The sequence below is a fragment of the Alexandromys fortis genome, unplaced genomic scaffold (assembly GCF_014885135.2).
Source record: "Alexandromys fortis isolate MF-2015 unplaced genomic scaffold, M_Fortis_MF-2015_v1.1 scaffold_59, whole genome shotgun sequence".
Taxonomy (NCBI): Eukaryota; Metazoa; Chordata; class Mammalia; order Rodentia; family Cricetidae; genus Alexandromys; species Alexandromys fortis.
In genome coordinates this window covers 3,579,864-3,599,542 of record NW_026067943.1, presented here as the reverse complement: position 1 = coordinate 3,599,542, position 19,679 = coordinate 3,579,864, and the positions used below count along the sequence as shown (strand labels likewise).

General features: G+C 50.9%; 1 protein-coding gene and 1 long non-coding RNA gene across 6 annotated transcripts in view; one reads left to right on the top strand and one right to left on the bottom strand.

Moving 5' to 3' along the window:
• Positions 1 to 19,679, top strand: part of Atp2b2 (ATPase plasma membrane Ca2+ transporting 2) — a 312,886-nt gene that overhangs the window by 218,754 nt on the left and 74,453 nt on the right. For all 4 annotated transcript variants that reach the window (XM_050148429.1, XM_050148430.1, XM_050148426.1 and 1 more), the window contains one exon: positions 16,208 to 16,405. In XM_050148429.1, the coding sequence (XP_050004386.1) occupies positions 16,208 to 16,405 (198 nt within the window). The remainder of the gene's footprint in view (positions 1 to 16,207; positions 16,406 to 19,679) is intronic.
• On the bottom strand, positions 5,555 to 15,134 carry LOC126505484 (uncharacterized). Of its 2 annotated transcripts, XR_007592916.1 has the most exons (4): positions 14,956 to 15,134; positions 9,753 to 10,249; positions 7,899 to 8,004; positions 5,555 to 6,066 (listed from the first exon to the last, which is right to left on the bottom strand). It is a non-coding gene; the product is annotated as an uncharacterized lncRNA (long non-coding RNA). The 2 variants fall into 2 exon arrangements; XR_007592915.1 differs by having other exon boundaries at positions 5,555 to 8,004.

Here is a 19,679-nt window from a genome sequence, read left to right as displayed (position 1 = left end):
GGGACACACTGAGAATTCAAACCAGAGCTTTGCCCTGCCCTAGCCAGCACACGGGTGTTCCCTGGCAAGGGCTCCTTAGTTCCTGAAAGTCCAAGAACCTGAGCCCTAATTTTCAATTACCTGGGTCTCAGTTTCCCTCTCTGTCAAGTGGGGTAAGGGACAAGAAATATTGCTTCGTGTTTGGACCAGCTCTAACGTTAGTGGTACCTCGGTTCTAAGACCAGCCTGGGTCCCATGGGACCAGGTGTGGCTCAGGACAGCCAAAACTGCCTCTCTCCACAGGCACCTGTCACCTGAGAAGCCTGGGCAGGCCCGTCACCGCTCGGTGGTTACCTTACTCCACCTGGTGCAGCCCTGGCCCCTGCCGTGGTTCCAGGCCGTTATTTATAGCCCGTAGAAATTAGCGCCCCAGACCTGTGGCTCCCTGGTACCCAGATGGCGTTAGCCTCTGCCTCTAAAAGAGTTCCCCACAGATCCCTGTGGTCTACCCAGGTAGCTCTGACAGGTTGATGGGTGGAAGACCCTTCTGTGAGACAGCATTGGACATTCCTCATAAGGTTAAGAGGCAAGAGCAGGCATTTCTGACTGGATGACCCAGGAGACTGCACTGAAGAGGCAGTACCTGAACAAGACTGTTTGAAACATCAACAGTTGCCATGGGGAAGATGCCCCAGCACTGACAGAGTCACAGAGATGAGGAAGAGAGGAATATGAAACGGTCTGGCCTGGCGCTGGGGCCAGGAAGGAGAAGTTGCAGTCCCTCCAAGTAAGCAAGCAAGTGAGGTGCTTCATGCGGTCTGAGAGCCTGACAAACCTCACTGTCTCACTGAGCCCTCACAGTAACCCCATACAATTAAGTGAAAGCACCTCATTTTTATAAACAGGGAAACTGAGGCACAAGGAAGTTAATTCACCTGCCTGGAGTCACACAGATAATGTTCAGAGATGAATGGAGATTCAAGATAGGCTGGACTCCAGAGCCCAGGATGAAAGCCCGTCAGAAGAGAGGCGAGATGCTTCAGCAGGTAGAGGCTTTGCTGCCAAGCCTGATGACCTGAGTTCAATCCCTGGGACCCCAATGTCAGAAGAGAGAACCAGCTCCCACAAGGTGTCCTCTGGTCTCCATATAAATAGTGTGGCTTATGTATATTCACACACATACATAGGTGCACACACACACAAAAATAAGTAAAATACACATGAAATGTTTTAATAAGAATACAAAGAGTGATTCCAAGCTCACTGGGCATCTGGCAGAAATCCAAATGAGAGCCAGGTTCCCCCGGGGTCTCAGCTCTTCCCTGTGTGATGTCAGGAGCAGGGCATAGCAGGTGATTCGTAAATGCCAAAGTAAAGATGGGAGTGAAGTCCCTCTCTGCTTCTCTACGGAGCTTTTTGGGACATTCTAGAAAACTATTGTTATAGAGAAAATAAAATAACAAGGATAAGCCTTGCAAAATGGCATTTTAAAGGAGGGGAGCAGCTAGGAGCCGGGATTGGTAACATGCTTGGCACACAGACATGAGGACCTGCATTTTTATCCCTGGCACACATATACAAAACTAGCTATGAGCAGGACATTGTACCCACAGCACCAGACAAGTGAAGACAGAAGGATCTCCGGGACTTGCTGGCTAACTGCCCAGCTGACTTGGTGAAAGACCCCACCTCAGATGACCCCACCTCAGATAAAAGGTGGACAGTGCTTGATGAGGAATCCTACCTACCTCTTACAGAGAGAGAGAGAGAGAGAGAGAGAGAGAGAGAGAGAGAGAGAGAGAGAGAGAGAGAGAGAGAGAGGTGTTGGGGTGTTTTGCCCTGTGCATCCCAACAAAGGCAATGACTCCATGCAAACAGGTGCAAGAGGTAAGGGCTAAAAGAAGCATCTAGAACACGCCTGGTATTGGGATAGCCGGTACACTCTTTCTTCTCTTGGCCATGGCATTCCAAAAGCATTGCCATCTGTGGCTGCAGGTTATGAGACACAGAAGAAAACAGCTGGCCTAAAATGACAGGGGTGGGGTGGCTGTGGGAGCCCAGGCCAAATACTCGAGAAGGCTTGAAACTGAGGTGTGTCCTGCTCAGTGGCAGATCTGACAGAGGTCGGGGAGGGGTTAGGAACAACTCCTCAACCACTGAGGATTTATTTTGTGCCATACTCTTTACTAGATGGCTAAAAGAGCTGTCTATGGATGCCGAGGGTGCACGTGGCTGTTTTCAGGCCCCTGTGTCTATCTCTTGGGTCTGCCAGTCACTCTATGAGCACAATAATCCTGGTGGCCTCTGAACATCACAGAGATCCAGGAGAATCAGCTCTCAATCTCCCATTTTATAGAAAAGAAATGGATTCTCTAGGAGAAACTGGCCCAGGGCCAGTGGGTGATCTGGGATTTTCTTTGGTGTCTGTCCTTGTGCTGGACCTCTGGTTTTTCCTCACTGCCCTCCTTTCTGGGGGCACCTAGAAAGTGTACAGTGGCCAAGACAGAGGCCTCTTGATGCTAGAGCCAAGAGGTATTCAATACTGTGATCTGGTGGAGGGGGGGAGGAAGTGGCCTGGGGGAGTGTGCTAGGTGTGGCCTGGGGCAGAAAAAGAAACATCCCTGCAAAGGTGTGCTACTAAGCACCACTATGGATTTGATGTTCCCAAACTTCCTCTCAATCATGAAGGCCTGAGGGTCTGTCTCCCTTCCCCTGGAGAGGGGCAGCTGGAGCATCTCTTGAGCAGAGAGACAGTCCTGGGTATGGGGACTCCCACCCCTTGAAGGCAAGGGTGATTTCATTCCCTCTGAAACCCGACACCTAGAAAACAAACGTGTGTGTGTGTGTGTGTGTGTGTGTGTGTGCGCGCGCGCGCGGCGCTACCCGGCTACCCGGCTCCACAAACACCCTCAACCCAGTCTCACTTCAGCCGTTTCCACCCCACAACCTCCTTTCTCACTCCCCCAACGGGTCCCTATCCCCGATGAGAAAAACTGTCCCTTTGACCCCACTGACCCTCAAGTCCTAGGGAAGATCCCCAAGTTCAGGAGAGGGAGGGCTCTGAGCTGGCAGAGGTGCACCACAGCTGCCCCTCCTTAGCCTTTAGCCACAGAGGGAGGCTAACTGAGATGTGGGCTTGGCTCTGGTAGGAGGCAGAAAGCTTCCTCTTAAGCAGAGAGGCGGGAACTTTAATTACCCAGGCAGAGCAAGGGAGTGGGTTTGGATGCTGCAGGGCCAGGCTGCGAATCTGTTTCTCTCATGTCCCTACTCTGGGTCTGATGACTGTTTGATCCTGAACATGGAGCTTCTCTATTGTTCCACACTTACCCAGGCTTGTCCAAAGTGAGCTAACAAGCACCATAGGAGTAGCCAGGCTTCAGGTCGCTAATGAAGAACAGACAGCTGTGTGGGGCCTGGTAGAGAGGCCTCCCTGGGCAGAGCAGTTCAGCTTGGGGAAGGGAGAACCTTCACTCCAGCAGCTGCTTTCTGTATTAGCAGCATCTAACAGAGAGGAGGCCAAGGCAATGTGTGCCAGGTCACACCCTAACAAGTGGTGGAAGTCGGGGACCCAAACCTCCTGGCCCCAACTCTGTTCAGTCAGCTCTCAAGTTGGTTCCAGCTCTCCAGTTCACATGGCTCTTCATGGCCTCTGGGAAAACATACCACCTCAGTCCTGAACCTTCAACTTTGTCCCTGAACTTGCCCAACAAGGCAGCCTTCTGTTAGCATGCTTTCCAGTCATGAAAGGGTTAATAACACGATGAATGTCTGGAAAAGAATCGCCTCTAGTAGATGCTAGATCAATCATTGTGAGGTTTAAGGGCATTAGCCTGGTTCCTTTGTAGAAAGAAACAAGCTCAGGATGTAACCAAGGGAGCCGAAGCCTGTGGCATATGTTAAGCACCAGGTGTTCAGAAACTGTTTTTTTGTTTGTTTGTTTGTTTTGTTTTTGCCAAAGGTAACCCCTGGCATGCCTATCTCTACCAATGAGGTTTAGTCCCCAAAAAACTTTTAAAACTCATCCGTGCGTTTCTTGAGAACCTGTTGTGTGCTAAGCCCAGCTCCAGGCCCAGAGCCATAGATCGTAATTAGCAAATATCCACGTTTCTGTGTTCATGGGACTTGCATAGGAGCGTGGGCGACAGGAAAAGGTCAGGGAACAGCACAGTGCAAGAGCTCGCCCGGGGTCTAGAGGCTCTAGAAACAAGAAGCTGCCTTGGGAAACAGCAGGGCAGGGCATCTGAACCCTGAGAAAGGAAGGAAGTGGGAGCCAAATGATGGACAAAAGAGGGCAGGCAAAGGCTGAGGGGGGTAGGGTCTAGGGGACCAGAGGAAGTAGAGTCCATGGAGGGGTAAGGGACTGCCCTCTAAAATGTGGGACATTTCAGGGAGTGGGGTAGCTGCATACACGTTTAATTTTGGCCAAAAGCCTACAGTGTGGGTTCTAAGCCCTCAGTCACTTGGGGGAGGAAAAGCTGAGGCATACGAGGCGTGGCTTGCCCAGTGAGGATACTGCAAGGCCACTGTGTTAACACAGACCTGAACTGCGCTACTCACACCGCCTACAAACTGTTGTCCGCTCAACTTGATGCTATCCCTGGCTCTAGGCTTCCAGCATCATCCTCTACACCTGAGTGTCTGTCTCGGCGCTCTGCTGTCATTTTGTCTTCATGACTGGGCCTCAGGCTGAACAGAACTTGGCGCGATGTGATTCAAGGGCTCATTCGGAACATCGTGTCTTCCGTACAATTCCAAGTAGCTACATCCTTGGTTGCTAGGCAGCCAGGTGCAACCCCATGCAGGGGGCTGGAGATGGGGAATGATTCACCCTAGGCACCCACCCTTCTTTGCCTCTGTGCCTCAAGATACAACCCCTCCCAGCCAGGCAGGGGAAACCCCAGGGCAAAATGGACACAAGCTGAAAAAGCAAACAGTTCAAATCAAATAGAACAACTTCTGTCCCCACAGGAAAATGGAGCCAAGGATCTTCTTCAAAAGTAATGGGAAGAGCTTTGATGGCCATCATGATGGCTCATTTTTTGGCCAGGCCCCAAACACTGTTCCCAGCAGGTTCACATATGTGATGGGTGAATCTTTGCCTCACAAGAGCCCTGTGGGAATGGTATTGCTCAAATCCCACTTTATAGATGTGAAAAACACGGCACTGTGAAGACTAACATGCCCAGCCTGTTCACAACAGGATCAGGCACGGGAGCCCTAAGCCCAGCATCAGGACCAGTGGACACAAGGCAGGTCTGGGAAATGGCTGAGGACCGGTGAGGAGAAATAGACTCCTGGAGATTCTACTCCAAACTGGAGCTAGATTAATTGATTCACATCTTATTGGCAAAGAGCTGGGGTCAGTGAAAAGGGTCCAGGGGGTGGCAGAAGTGGCTGTCAAGGGGAGGAAACAGACCTAGGCTAGGAAAAGTAGAGAGTAGATAAGACACCTCCAGAGAAATCAAGAACAGCTTGCCACCAACTCAACATTCAAGACTTGGCACCTCGAGCATTGGGTGAGATGGGTCTCTGTGCCCTTCAGAGCCAGGACATACCTAACACTCTGGATGCAGAATCTATTTAATGTTTACTTTAATATGTGAGCAAAAAGAACAGAAACGGGGAGGGAAGGAGTGGGAGGAAGGAAGGAGTGGAGAAGTGGACGTCTGCCGTGGTGCCTTAGGGAGGTGAGCCCAGACTACATGGTGAATGAGAAGTGGGGTGGGAGGAAGAATCCTCACTGAGGGGCCACTGTAGAAAAAGACAAAGGCTTAGAGTCTGAATTTAAGTGTGACCTCAAGAGCAAAGAAAGGTCAAATCAAAAAACACCAAGGAAGTTGATCTACATCTCCATCCAGTCAGAGGAGGAACAGATGTGCAAGAAACAATGAATTTGGCTGGCAGGCACGTCCAAAACCACAACAAAAGACTTCCCTTCTATGGACCATGAGATTCTGTCCCAGGTACTGAAAACAAAACAAAGACAGACAGATGGAAATACATCTCAAGTCCTTCTCTACTTAACCCACAGCAGTGACAGACATCTCTAATCAATCCCAGTGCCCAACACCAATGGCAGGCCAGCATCTGAAAAGAGTGAGAAGACAAGCCAGTATCAGGGAGCCTGTGCTTTTTCTGCACTGAGGTCTAGACCCTGCCAATCTATTGTCAGAGCCCATGATCTAGGCCTCCTTGCAGTTAGAGCCCCAAGTCCTGTCTTCTAACCCAGTGGAACAGGAGCATAGTCAGCCCAGACTCTGTCCTTTCTCTGCCAAAGGAGGCCACCTCAGCTGCAATAGAAATATCACCAAGATGTCACCAGAGGCCTGTGGGTCATTCAGGACCCTGGTGTTCTGAATCCAGCACTTTCTCTGGTGCTTCTAGAAAGCCAAGCAGTGGGCCCAGGTGCAGGCAGAAGCACCTGTCACCACAGCATATCTGATGCTAATTTACATGAAGAGGCCGTGACTGGTTCCCCACAGAAGCCTTGGCCCAGCTCCACCCTGGTGCTATTTCCCCTCAGTCACCGTGGCTCCTGGATTTGCAGAGCCCAGCGCTTCACCGAACCCCATGCTACATCTCACTCCAGCCCCACAAGGAAGGGAATATTTGATTCCTGCCACACTGAACTGCAGACCCTGGCAGTGAAGAGGTCAGAGGCTTAGGCTGTGGTGAGGGCAACAGAGGGACCTTTTGAGGGTCCGTTGGGGAAACGCACTGGGCATTTTGGTTACTGACAGAATCCCTCTGATGCCTGGTGAAGCATCACCAAGAATGTCATGCCTTATAAAGGCTGACCCATGCCCGAGAGATTCCAACAGCCTGCAATGCAGAGTATTGAGACCATGGAGGACTTGACAGCTGCCCGAGCCTAGACAGGGCCCTCTCTGGGGAGTGGTACTACTGTTTCCCAAATGTCCGTCTGTGTCGCACAGCCTCTCCTCACCTTCTGCAGCCTGCAGAACCCCCTCACCTTATGTCCTGAGAGGCCCAGAGAGGGTGAATGTCTGTCCCTCACACCAAACAGCTGGAGAACAGAAAGGCCAGTCATTGAGTACTGTGTGCTCAAAGGCCCGAGAACAAAAAAAAAAAAAATGGTTCCGTGTTTTATCTGTGCCTGACCCAACTGCACCCATAAGAGTTTCACCCAGCATGTGGTCATGGCAGTGCCTCATTAGGCTTCCAAGTGAGTGCAGAAAATGAAGGAAGATGGCCCCCATGCTTCTGCTCACTGGCATGTGATGAGTTGGCGAGAGAAGAGGTGGTCACAGGGTACCCTGCAAGGACATTCTGCACACTCTTTGTAAGTTCCCCGGGCTCAACTTAGGAAGTCAGTGCTTTATGCACAAGGAAACCGATGCCCACGCTACGGCAACTCATTGAAGATCAGACAACTAGAAGCTGGCAGAGCTCAGGTTCTTCCTTAGACCCCTCCAGAGCCTATAGCTATGTAGCCTTTAGGGGGACACTCGGGGTTCAAAGCCATCAAGGTTAGCTTTCAAAGCAGCAGCGTAGGGGATCTGGGGTGTGTGTGGTTCAGCCGTAGAGTACCTGCCTGGAGTACCCAAAGCCCTGAGTGCAATCCCCGGTGCTAGTAAACAGGGTGTGGGGTGCACACTTGTACTCCCAGCACTTGAGGGGTGGAGGCAGGAGGTTCAGAAGTTCAACAGCATCCACCGCTCCTTACCAAGTTCAAGGGTAGCCTAGGATACGTGAGACCCTGTCTCAAGAAAAACAAAATGAAACAACAAAGGGCTGGTGTGCTGCTTGGACAACCCAGGCTGTCCATCCGGGCACATCAGCGATTTGCCTTCATAACTCTCTATCTCTTATCTCTCTCACTTTTGAAGTAGAGTCTGGCTATTCCATTCACATTGTCCTTGAACTCACTATGTAGCCCCAGTTGACCCAAAACTCACCTGGCAATTCTTCTGCCTCGGCCGGCCAAGTGCTGGGATTTGCAGGTGGGAGTCAGCATGTCCGTCTGCTTTCCCTTTCTTCTGTGCCTCAGTTTCTTCCCTCAGACTGTGGAATAATCCCCATCCGTTCACAGCCTCCATCATGAAGTTTTATCCACTTAGAAAGGTCTAGTTTAGTGTTTGTGGGTAAAGAACATGATCCCAGGCTTTAGGGCCTGGACTTTAAATCAAGGCAGACTCAGGTGACACCCAAAGGAGGGTGTCCTTACAGCTCCGTGCCTCAGATTCTCCATCCATAAGACATTTCACAAAATGAGGTCATAGGAATACCATGAGCAGTAAATGGTGCAGTGCCCATGCAGGGTAAATGATGGGGACACTGTGACCACTGTGCCAGTGTGCCATTGACTCCTGCCTTCCTGACCCCCACTTTCCCTGTGAGTTCTGTGGACCTGGGAGGCCCCGTGGGAGATGAGGGACAGCTGTAGCTTCTATGCCACCCTCCCCAGGAACTCACTCTGAGCCGGGTGCCCTGAGTTCCTTCACACCTGGCTCCCTGAACCTTCTGCTCATCGCCCAAAAGCCCCCGGAACTCTTTCATTGTCGGAGAGCATCCCTTTCTACAGCTTGCTTCCTGACCTAGTCCCCAAGCCACCATTTGTAAGAACAAGAAGAACCCAGTGTCCTGCAGTCTTCCCAAGAGTAACATCAGGATGGGAAGGTCACAGGCATCCAGGTTAAGGCTCAGGCTGCCAATGTGCAGGTCCTCTTCAAGCCTGCGCCTGGTCTCCATGACCCCGGGGTATGCCTGGAGGCTCTCCTACCCCTCCTGTCAGCATGAGCTGCTGCTCAAGGGCTTGGGCATAGAAGGGGTGACCAGAGGAGACCCTGAGTGCCCCTGCAAACTTCAGTTCCTTTCATAGAGACTCCAGTCTTGGGGAATATGTCACTCTGGAGTCCAGCATTGCCGCCAAACTTCTGCTGTGTCTAGGAAAGGCCGTGTGTTTACTAAACATCTACTATAGTTCAGAACAAAGTATGCCACACTGCCCCTGCCCTCATGGAGCTGACACTTGGCAAGGGAGCCAAGTATAAGGAAAAACACTTGTGTTATTAACGATTTAAATGGAAGGGATGCTTGGAGGCTAGAAAAACATTTAAAAATGGAGTCGACCCCCAGAAGAGGTTCGGCCAAAGAGGAAGGCATTCCCAGCAGAGAGAACGGCACGTGCAAAGGCCCTGAGGCAGGGAAGAACTGTGCTAGAGCCTCAGGAAGGAGGTTGGTGTCGCTGGAGCATGACGATGGAGATGGGGCAGTGAGGCAGTGGGGAGCATCAGGGACCAGGGCTTGGGTCTTGGTAAGGACTATGACTTTCAGCTGTATGTGATAGACGCCACTAGAGTGTAGTAGATATGGATTTAACACAAACACAACGCACCTTACTTTCTGAAAACACAGACTGCAGGCGGGAGCAGAGAGACCAGTTAGTGAAGCTATATGGGGCAGCAATGGTGGTGACCCAACTGACTGGGGGAATCAGACAGGAAAAAGCTGGCCAGAGGGGAGGTTTTCTTCAGACAGAGTTTCCTAGGTACATGCGACAGGATTAAAAGGTTAAAGGTGGCCCAGCATATCCTAGCATAATGGTGGCACACGCTTTTAATTCCAACACTCAGGAGCGAGAAGCAGGCAGATCTCTGAAAGTTGTTCAAGGCCATCCCAGAGTGAGACCCTGTTTCCCCCATCCCACCCCTAAGGAAGAAACAAAAGAGGTGGGAATGGACATAAAGGTTCTCCATAGACAAGATACGAAAGGAAAGGCGAGAAGACAGGGCCATCTGCTGAGCACCTACCGTGTATCCAGCTGGTCATGTCTTGTGTTTATCTCCATGACCAGGCTGTGAACTAGGCACCATCCTGCCCACGACATGGAGGAGCTGCAATAACCCAGTCAGGGACACACAGGTCACAGATGAGGTGAAGGTATCAACCCAGGATTATTTATCTCCAGGTCCGTTTCATCTCAAAGTTATATAGGGAAAAAAACCTGCATTTTCTTTAGTGTTGATCTAAAAAATGAAGCTTGAATGATTCAGATAAAACATAATTCTCCTGATTAAAACTCAGATATTCCAGCCAGAGCAGACTACCACAGCCAGTCCCGCTGCCTCTTCCCAGAGCGAGTGCCACCGTCGTGAGCTTGGATCAGATCCTTGCACGCCTCTCGCCACACACTTGCATGTGCATCCACAGAAATGTAGCATTCTGTTTTACACAAATGCAGTCGAATATCACATATTGTTCCGATGCTTGTTTTCGCTCACCAGCTTTCCTTGGGGAAACTTCCGTGCTAGGGAACATAAACCGAGCTCATGTTTTAAGAACTGCCGTGGAGTCTGTTGTGGGCTAGATGAACCACAGTTTATTTAGCCCACTCAATTTCCAAAGACAGAAACTCATTTTCCTATAAATGTAGCTTTTAAAGCGCTGGGAGGGTTTTTTTTTCTGAAAATATAAGGCTTTTATTTATGCTAATGGAAGAACCCACATCACACTGACAGCACAAATATTTAGCAACACTCAGCCTGATGACATCGTTCTCCAAATCCCCTTCAGGTACCTTGGAGCTAGCACTCATCCACAGCCAGGGCTCTGTGTAGAATGGGAGGCTGTCTCTGGAGCAGCACAAGAGGGGCAGAGTTCTTGCCTTTGACCTGGACGCGGGGTCCTGTGGAAGGCAGCTAGCAAGCATTGAAAGAGCACTCGTGGGGCCTCCGCGGTCTGGGCTTTAGCTGTGTCGTGACTGTGAAAAGGCAGGCTCCATTTTTAAAAAATGGATACTCATAGAGAGATACTCATTGCCTGCTGGCCAATGTGCAGGACGCCACCTACTGGGGTAGTGGGGAAGGGCAGCTTGCAGTGTTTCTGAGTTGAAGCATTTCCTCTGGAGGAAAGTCTTATGGGCAGTGGATGAAGTTTTGGGGCCTCTATTGTTCTAAGGGGCAGGGGCAAAGCCATCAAGAAGCAGGCTAAATGGAGAGTCTTCTATGAGGTTGACAGAGTACAGAATGGTCACAGTTTGTGTGTGTGCAACAAGGCTTAGTTTGAGGGAGATGGGTCTCCCATCAGTCACACCCCCATAGATCTATCTCATAGCATGAAGAGGCCAGGGCGAGAGAGGGGGCCCAGCCCTCTTCTGCAGCCAAATCACACTTCTTAAAGGCCAAGTCACATCCGTGTTTTGGTGTCTCAGTTTCCTGACTGGGTAACCATGAAACCATGCTGCTCCTGTAAGATGGATCCAAGAGACACCCAGAGGAACTTTGGGGGCACACTGCAGATCAGCATAACTTGTTTTCAGAGAACAGCAAGTAATTGTGTGCTCGCACGGGTCATCACTCACACTAAACAATATGTTTGCTATATGTCCTAAGTACCAAGTGTCTGGCTTTCTCTTTCATCTGGGAACTCATACCCAAGAGTCTAATTCCTCCTTAATACAAATAATTGATATTTTCACAGCATCTAGAGACTGACCATCCCCACATGCCCCCTACTTATGAGCCCCCTTCTCTGCCCACATAGAACATCCTGGAGCCATGAGTTGAGATGCCCACCATGGAAGTCCCACCATGGACTTCGCAGTAACTCAGCTTGACTCAGGTCAAGTACATTATGGAATTTGAATCCGTGAACCTCATTTCTGCATCTGGGTCAGGTTAGAGGCCCGTGTTTCCCCACCATGTCCCTGTGCATATGAGCATACTGGAGGACTCTGCTTGCAGAGAAAACAGTCAATGGTGTGACCATTCAGGTTCATGTCTGCCATGAACACTGAGTTCACAAGGGGTGTGTGTGTGTGTGTATGTGTGTGTACATGTATGTGTGTACATGCATGTGTATGTATGTGTGTGTATGAGTGTGTTTATGTGTGTGTATGTGTGTACACCCACCAGATCTGCACATCAGCACATAACCAGTAAACATGTCACTGCCCTGTGAGCATTTATAATCACTCTGGATGCACAGGTACCCCACCTAGGATTGCCAAGTATCAAGAGATGCCTTTCCAACCCTCCCCTGCCTATCAAGAACCAGGATGTAGTCACAGGCTGTACATATGCCTAGCATGTACACTGGATAGCAGCTATCCCTGTTACCTACCATGGCTCTGACAGACCCAGGCCATGAGGGCGGAAGCAACAGAGGGAGGCCCATATGTGGGCAGTTTTCCCACAGAGGCCAAATCAAGCTCACATGGCTTCCAGGAACTTCCACTGTGTTCAAGTGTCTCTGAACAGCTGAGGCCCCCCACATCCCCATCTCTGATCCCTAAACAGACAGGAAAGCATGGAAAGATGCTCAGGGTTCCCTCAGGATTCCAGGTATCAGTGTCCAGAAGGTGCTAGCAGCAAAGGCAGGTTTCGGTCAGGGTTTGACACCCGAGGGGCTAGCCTGAGCAATGCGTGACTGAAAGTAAGAGCTGGTGATGGGGGAGGGGTGTCAGATAACAGTGAGAAGCCTAGGTTGTTCTTGGCTGTGGAAATCAAGAAAGGAGGAGGGGGGAGACTTTGGAACCAGAGAGGCCGCCGGAGCCCAGAATCAGGATGGTTGTGAGGAGCTTAGGATCAGGTTCAGAGCAGAATGTACGGGTGAGGTCCCGATTGCCTACCACTGTCTTCTCCTCTCCCTGACAGAATTCTAGCTTCCTCCTCCAGCCTTCCTTAGCCACGTGTCTCGGGCTGTCAAGTTCTTGGCCTGATGCACTTTCTGCATCAACTATGGCCCCCTGGAGGCTGCAAACGTGGCAGCAGCGTGGAAACTCCAAGAAGTAAGAGAGGTCTCATGGGAGCTGGAAACACTGCAGAACTGAGCAAAGAGCTCACTTCTTGGGTCCAGACTCTGTCACCTGCCACCGTGACATCTGGACCAGTCGCTTTTCTCATTGAGCTGGCCAGTGATCCAAGGCCACACGCATCATGGCTCCGAGAGACCCTGGGCTCAAGGTTACCTAGCAGCCATTTTCCTTGTCTTGCCTCTGAAGACCAGCAGCTGCACATATAGCTTGGACTGTCCCCTCTTGTGGATGCTTGTAACCACACAGCTGGCAGACCCACCCAGTGACCTAGGTAGCACTGGAGAACTTGCATTTCCCCCAGTTCCTGGGAGAGACTTCTAGCCTGAGGACCACCCTACCCCAGCAGTGAGCAAGATCCTAGGACGTTATTTCTACCTCCAGACATGGCCTTGCCCAGTTCAGTCCGAAACTGGCCCTGGAGCCCGGGCATGAATAGACTTTAAATGTCCCAGCAACTACAGTGTGAGGCCAGGTCGAGACCCTGCACCTTGTGGGTGGTTCATAATGACAGCCACTGGGTCCTTTGCCATTGTAAACACAGGAAAGGTATTGCTGCCATTCAAATGCCTGGCATAAGGAAAATGAGGCCCAGAGAGGGAAGACCATCTGCCTGAGGGCACAGGGCCAGGAGCAGTCCAGGCATCTTAGCCCATTTCACCATTTTGGCCAATTGTTGCAAATCCCTAAGTAGTAGTTTCCTGGGAGCTGGCCACTGGGCCAGCCTCTGGCAAGGGGTAGGACCTCTGGACTCCTCCCACAGCCACGCCACAGGGCTGTAAATGCCCACCCTGCACACCAGCCCAGCTGCTGGTGCTGTCTTATCACTGTGTCAGAGTCCCAACCCAACCACACCCTCCAGCATGTGCACAAGGCACAGGCGCTCACAGTCCCTGGCTTGTGCTAGGTCCCACAGCTGTCATCTGAAGCCTCCTTGACAGGGTCTAGTTTCTAGGAACCGCTGTTGTTCCACTGAATGTAAGTAGCAGGGCCCTGCAGCTCCATGCGTGGTTTCGACTCCCAAGACGGCTGGAGGCTGGAGACCTCGGCTGCTGTGGACCCGACATCAGGCACCACTACTGTGGGCTGTATGCAGCAGCTTGCTCCGCCTGCCCACATCAGGCTGGAGAGAACCAGGTGGCTGCTGGGCTCGCCTCACTGGCCTTCATCATAGCGGTACCCTGTGCCTCAGTGTGTGGATCTGTACAGCATGGCCCAGGAGCTTGGCTGTATACAAAACTCCGTCAGAGATTGGTTCAGGGAACTTCAAGCACCGTAGTCCCAGGGCTACCACCCCTCCCCCACAAAAAGTGTGTAAAATCTACCCAGGGTCATAGAGCAAGGAGAGACGGGTCCCAGCCAAGCCCCCTGACCCAGGTAGAGGGGTGCTGACACCCCCTGATCCAGGTAGCGGGGGTGCTGACACCTAAGACAGACGCACACAGACTTACATATCCAGGGCCTGGCTGGGGTATGGCTTCAGGGTAAAGCATTTTTCACAACACACACAACATGCTGGGTTCTATCTCTAGCAAGGCAAGAAGAAAAAAAAGAGCCCAACATTCCAGACCCAGGACAGCATTAGGGGTAGTGGCAGTGGGGACATGGCAGTCAGTGACAGTGGTGAGCATGCAGTTGTTTGTAGTAGTCAATAGCGGCCATGGTAATGTGGCAGTCTGTAGCCCCCAGTTGCTAGTCAAACAACTCTGGACAGCTCACGCTGGTGACTGGGGGCTGAACACAGTCCACAGGGGATGTTGAGTTTGGCCCCGAAACATCTCCAGTGGTAGATCTTGTATCAGACTCCAGCCTTCTGATTTATGACAGCTTGGGAGATCTCGCCACTGGATCCCACACTCCCCCTTCAAAGGGCCAACATGCTCTTGCTTTAGTCTCCATGGCTCCTGATTGCTGCCTTCACCCATTTGCCCTCAGTCGTGGCCATTGCTGTCCCTGTCTATTGACACGGGGCCGAGGTTCTTAGGGCTAGCCTATGGGTCCCCTGTTGAATTAGGAGCAGCAGGGCTGCGTCCCGGGCACCCGGCCGCCCGCATGGCTAGCTTATGCCCGAAATAATTACACGGAAACTGTATTCTATTAAACATTGCCTGGCCCGGCTAGTTCCAGCTTCTTATTGGCTAGCTCTTACATATTGTTCTAACCCATTTCTAATATTCTATGTAGACCACGAGCTGGCTTACCAGGGAGGATCTTAACCTGCGTCTGTCTGGAGCGGGAGAATCATGGCGACTCCTCGACTCAGCTTCTTTTTCCCAGCATTCTCTTCTGTTTACTCCACCTACCTAATTTTCTGTCCTATGAGGGCCGAGGCAGTTTCTTTATTATTAACCAATGAAAGCAACAGATAAGATACAAGACCCACCTCCATCAGTCCCCAGCATAACAGAACCTCAGAGCTGTGACCCGCCCTGCATAACTCACTCCCACAATGCCCACCATTTGTCCTATGGATGTCAGATCCACAGGGCTTCAGAGGAATCCAAGACTCAGTCAGGCCATGACTTAACACTCACTATACATGCCCAGTTTCTTTACTCGCCTGCCAAGCTGCAAGAAAGCACACAAGTGAAAACAGACCCCCAGAACTGCTTCTCAGGAACGTTGGGACCCTCTGGGAACCCCCCCTCTTAGTGAAGTTCCTCAGTGTCTAGAAGGAAAAACAGGTTTAGAAACGGGACCTGACAGCCAGAGGCCTAGCAAATCTCAGCACCAGCCACCAGAGCCCAATCTTCCCAGATCCCCAGTAGTACCCACTCCTAGTACCCACACCACATCCACTTAGTGTGCATGAGTAAGGGGTGTACCTCCCTCCAGTGCGTCCAGAAAATGAGAGTTTGGTTAAAAGGCCCCTCTAGGCTCACTTGTCTTCACAGGGAAACTAGGGTGGTGGCGTCAGGGAGGGCGCACCTTTCAAAAAAATTTTCAGCCCTTTAGTACTTTCCTGGGAAGGCAGAAGCCCAAGGCATGCTGGGATGAGAACTGAGGATTCAGCTATTTTATTTTCTGGGACCAAGCTTGGTGATAAGAGCCTTTACTTGCAGGGCCAACTCGCTGGCTTTGGGGCTATGTCTTAGTCCTCTGTGGAGCTCAGCACTTAGTATGGAGGAAGCTTTGTGTGATATGTGTCTGCCGAGCTGCAGTGGGCTGGGCTGAGCTGAGCTATGATGTCAAGAGTCAGGTGTATGAAGTGTTCCTCAGCATGTATGTTCACTGGGACAGATATTACCATGAGTCTGGAAGCATCCGTGTTTCTAGGTTCCTCCATTCACTTAGCAGGGGCCCCCTCAGGACCTGAATTGCTTGGAACACCAGGCTCCTTAGGCCGAAAGCCTGGAAGGTTCCTGCCATGTTTGCCTGTTCCTTCCTTAGCTCCCAGTGACAGGCATGCATCTCTCCTGGCCCCTGCCCAACTCGCCTGCCCTCTGTCCACAGGTTTGCCGGGCACTGCTCCAGACCTGGAAAAGAGGAAACAGATTTTTGGGCAAAACTTCATACCTCCAAAGAAGCCAAAAACCTTCCTGCAGCTGGTATGGGAAGCGCTGCAGGACGTGACGCTCATCATCCTGGAGATAGCAGCCATCATCTCCCTGGGACTGTCCTTCTACCACCCACCCGGAGAGAGCAACGAAGGTAGGGTGTCCCGGACACTCCTGAGCACACGGCATGCGGAGGGTGCATGTACGGACAGTGCCCACAGCACTGTACAGCAGGAGCGACCTGGCTGGGACTCGGGCCACAGAGACCACTGCATGCCCAAGGTCCCAGTCAGCCCACCATGAGTGCAAGGCTAGACCAGCAGTGGTGATAACTACAGTGGGCATTTATTAGGCACCTCCAGTATTCCCAGCTTGAGCATCCTTTAAACATAAGGGACCTGGGGTATAGAGAAGGAGGTTGAGTTGCTCTGGGCCACCCAGTATCTAAGTTCGTGGTAACTAAATATCAAACTATCGTAGACTATGTGGTTTATAGAGAGACATGTCTCTTGTTCTGGAGACTCCCGAGACCAACCACAAGGCGGTGCATCTGGTGAGGGGCTTGAGCTGCACTGTAGCACGGCGGTGGGGTTGCATGTAAGGCCAGGCATTCATGTTGCCTTAGCTATTTCCCTGCCCTGGGATGGCACCCCCCATGACTTCATCTAATCCATATTACCTCACCAAGGTCCCGTTCCCAAAATCCACCTATATGGGAGCCTGGGGGTTAATATCTGGCATGGGACCACAGTGCACACCAAGAAGAAAGGCCTGGGGTTGGCTGTGGAGCATGTTACAACATGCTGCCAAGCTCCTTCCAAGGCCATTCCTTTCTGTCACCTGATCATGGGAGCGGAGTCGGTTCTCTCTCTCCACCATATGGGTTCTGGGGATTGAATTCAGGTCACCAGGCTTGGCAGTGAGCACTTTATCCACTGTGCCATCTAAATGGCCCTGGCTTTTTTTTTCTTTTTCGTGTGTTTTCTTTCCATAGAGGATAGGAAGAAAGGCAAATAAAAAGTCGGGCAGAAAAATGGTAGATGCAAACGAATCCGTTATAATTGCTACTGTGATTCAGATTTAAGATTGACTTGAGCTTCCCCAGTAGCTAGGGCAGAAAGGGAAGATGGGTGATTTTCATAGGCCGAGCTATCAACAAGAAAGAGGGTGAGGTTTCTGATAGTGGATCCTGGGACGGCGTTCCCATAGAAGAGTGAGGGGGTGTTCTGTGGACAGCCTTCCTTACAGTTTCAGCCAATATAGAAGCCTGCAGACGATAAGGCTGACATATGTCCTACAGTTGCCAGAGCTACCCCAAATCAGGAGCTGTTGTGGCTGAAGCCATTGCCTCATTGCCTAAGCCACACAGTAACTCTGTAGACAAATACTATTCTTTCTTTCTTTGTTTTGAGATTATAATTGAATTACAGTTCTCCCTTCCTTTTCCTCCCTCCAAACCCTCTCACATGCCCCTCCCATCTCTCCAAGTCTCCTTTTTTTTCTGGCTTTTTTTATTGATTTTATTGAGCTCTACATTTTTCTCTGCTCCCCTCCCCCCAACCCTCCCACAAAGTCCTCATGCTCTAAATTTACTCAAGAGGATTTGTCTTTTTCTACTTCCCATATAGATTAGATCCATGTATGTCTCTCTTAGTGTCCTCATTGTTGTCTAGGTTCTCTGGGATTGTGATTTGTAGGCTGGTTTTCTTTATGTTTAAAAACCACTTATGAGTGAGTACATATGATAATTGTCTTCCTGGGTCTGGATTACCTCACTCAATATGATGTTTTCTAGCTCCATCCAAGTCTCTTTTAATCAGTGATTATTGCATACATATATGTATTTGTATATACCTATAAGTCTCTAAATATATCCTATTGTGTCCATATATTATTATTTGCATGTTTTCAGGAGTAACCTTTGGCACTGGACAGCCAATTGGTGTGCTCTTCCCTGTGGAGAGCCAGCTGTCCCACCCAGTTTTACTCGGTTGTCTGTAGTTCTTTGTGAAGGTTGAGGGGTCTCGTGGGCTCTTTCTCTGAGTCATCCTTGCTCAGATCACGCTTGCGCGGTTGTGTTGATGAAATATTATGGGTGCAGCTTCTGTTGTTATTTAGAGACAATCACACAGCAAAGCCCCTGATCCTCTGGCTCTTACCATCTTCCTGCCCTTTCTTCCTAAATGTTCCCTGACCCTTAAGATGTGGGAATGTTTTCTAGATGATCCTCTGGGACTGAGCTCCACAACCCTGCATTTTGATTGGTTGTGCTTTCTGTAATGGTCTCCATCTGTTGCAAGGAGAAGTTATCATTGGCGAGGGATAGAAAGTGCACTCATCAGGCTAGACCCAGGAGGAGCTAGATGCTATTCTTATGAGTCCCAGAGCCTGTGAAAGATGTGCCAAGGTCACCCACCAAGGGGCTGAAACTCTGTGGCTCTGGCAAAAAACATCCAGCTCCACAAAGAGGGCTGGGACTGAGTCACCGGCATCAATGGCCTCCTGTGGCCCTGCTGAGCAAGGTGAGACAAGGGCAGCTGGTAGAGGCCAAGATAGGACGGCAGAAGTCCTGGGGTGTGCCAGGAGAGACCCCGTGGCTCCAGACAGATGACTGCTGCCATGAACATCTCTGGGGTACACAAACCCAGAGCCCAGAGAGCATGTCTTGGTGACTGGAGTGTGTCCTGAGTCGACCTGGTTCTGCCCCTGGCATACCTCATTGCTGCTGGTCCAGCCACACTTTCAGTGGAAGGCAGCTGCCTACACTGTGTCCCACTAGCAAAGTAATGGAGGCAGGACAGGTTTCCCATATTCTAGCCCCCACGGAGAGGTGAAACCCTTCCCACCAGCTTGCTACACATGCTGCATGCAGCCCCAGACGGGAGTCCGCCTGCTGCAGTGCTCACCTGCCCTTATCTTGAGCATCCAAGAGTGGCATCTCAGCTGGCAATTTTTTTTTGCTTTGTTCTTTGTTTTTTGTTTTGTTTTTCAAGACAGGGTTTCTCTGTAGCTTTGGAGCCAGGTGTGGAACTCACTCTGTAGACCAGGTTGACCTCAAACTCACAGAGATCCGCCTGCCTCTGCCTCCCGTGTGATGAGATTAAAGGCGTGTGCCACCATCACCCTGCTTCAGCTAGCAATTCTTGTCTGGCTAGAGTGTGGTGTGTGTTCTACTGGACAAGTGGAAGTACTGGGCTGGGAGAAGAGGAGAGGACAGTTGCATAGAACTGGCCTCAGAACTACTGAGAACTCAAGAACAATGGCACTGGGTTTTTGATCGTACTGCACGTACTGGCTTTGTGGGAGCCTAGGCAGTTTGGATGCTCACCTTACTAGACCTGGATGGGGGTAGGTGGTCCTTGGACTTCCCACAGGGCAGGGAACCCTGATTGCTCTTTGGGCTGACGAGGGAGGGGGACTTGATTGGG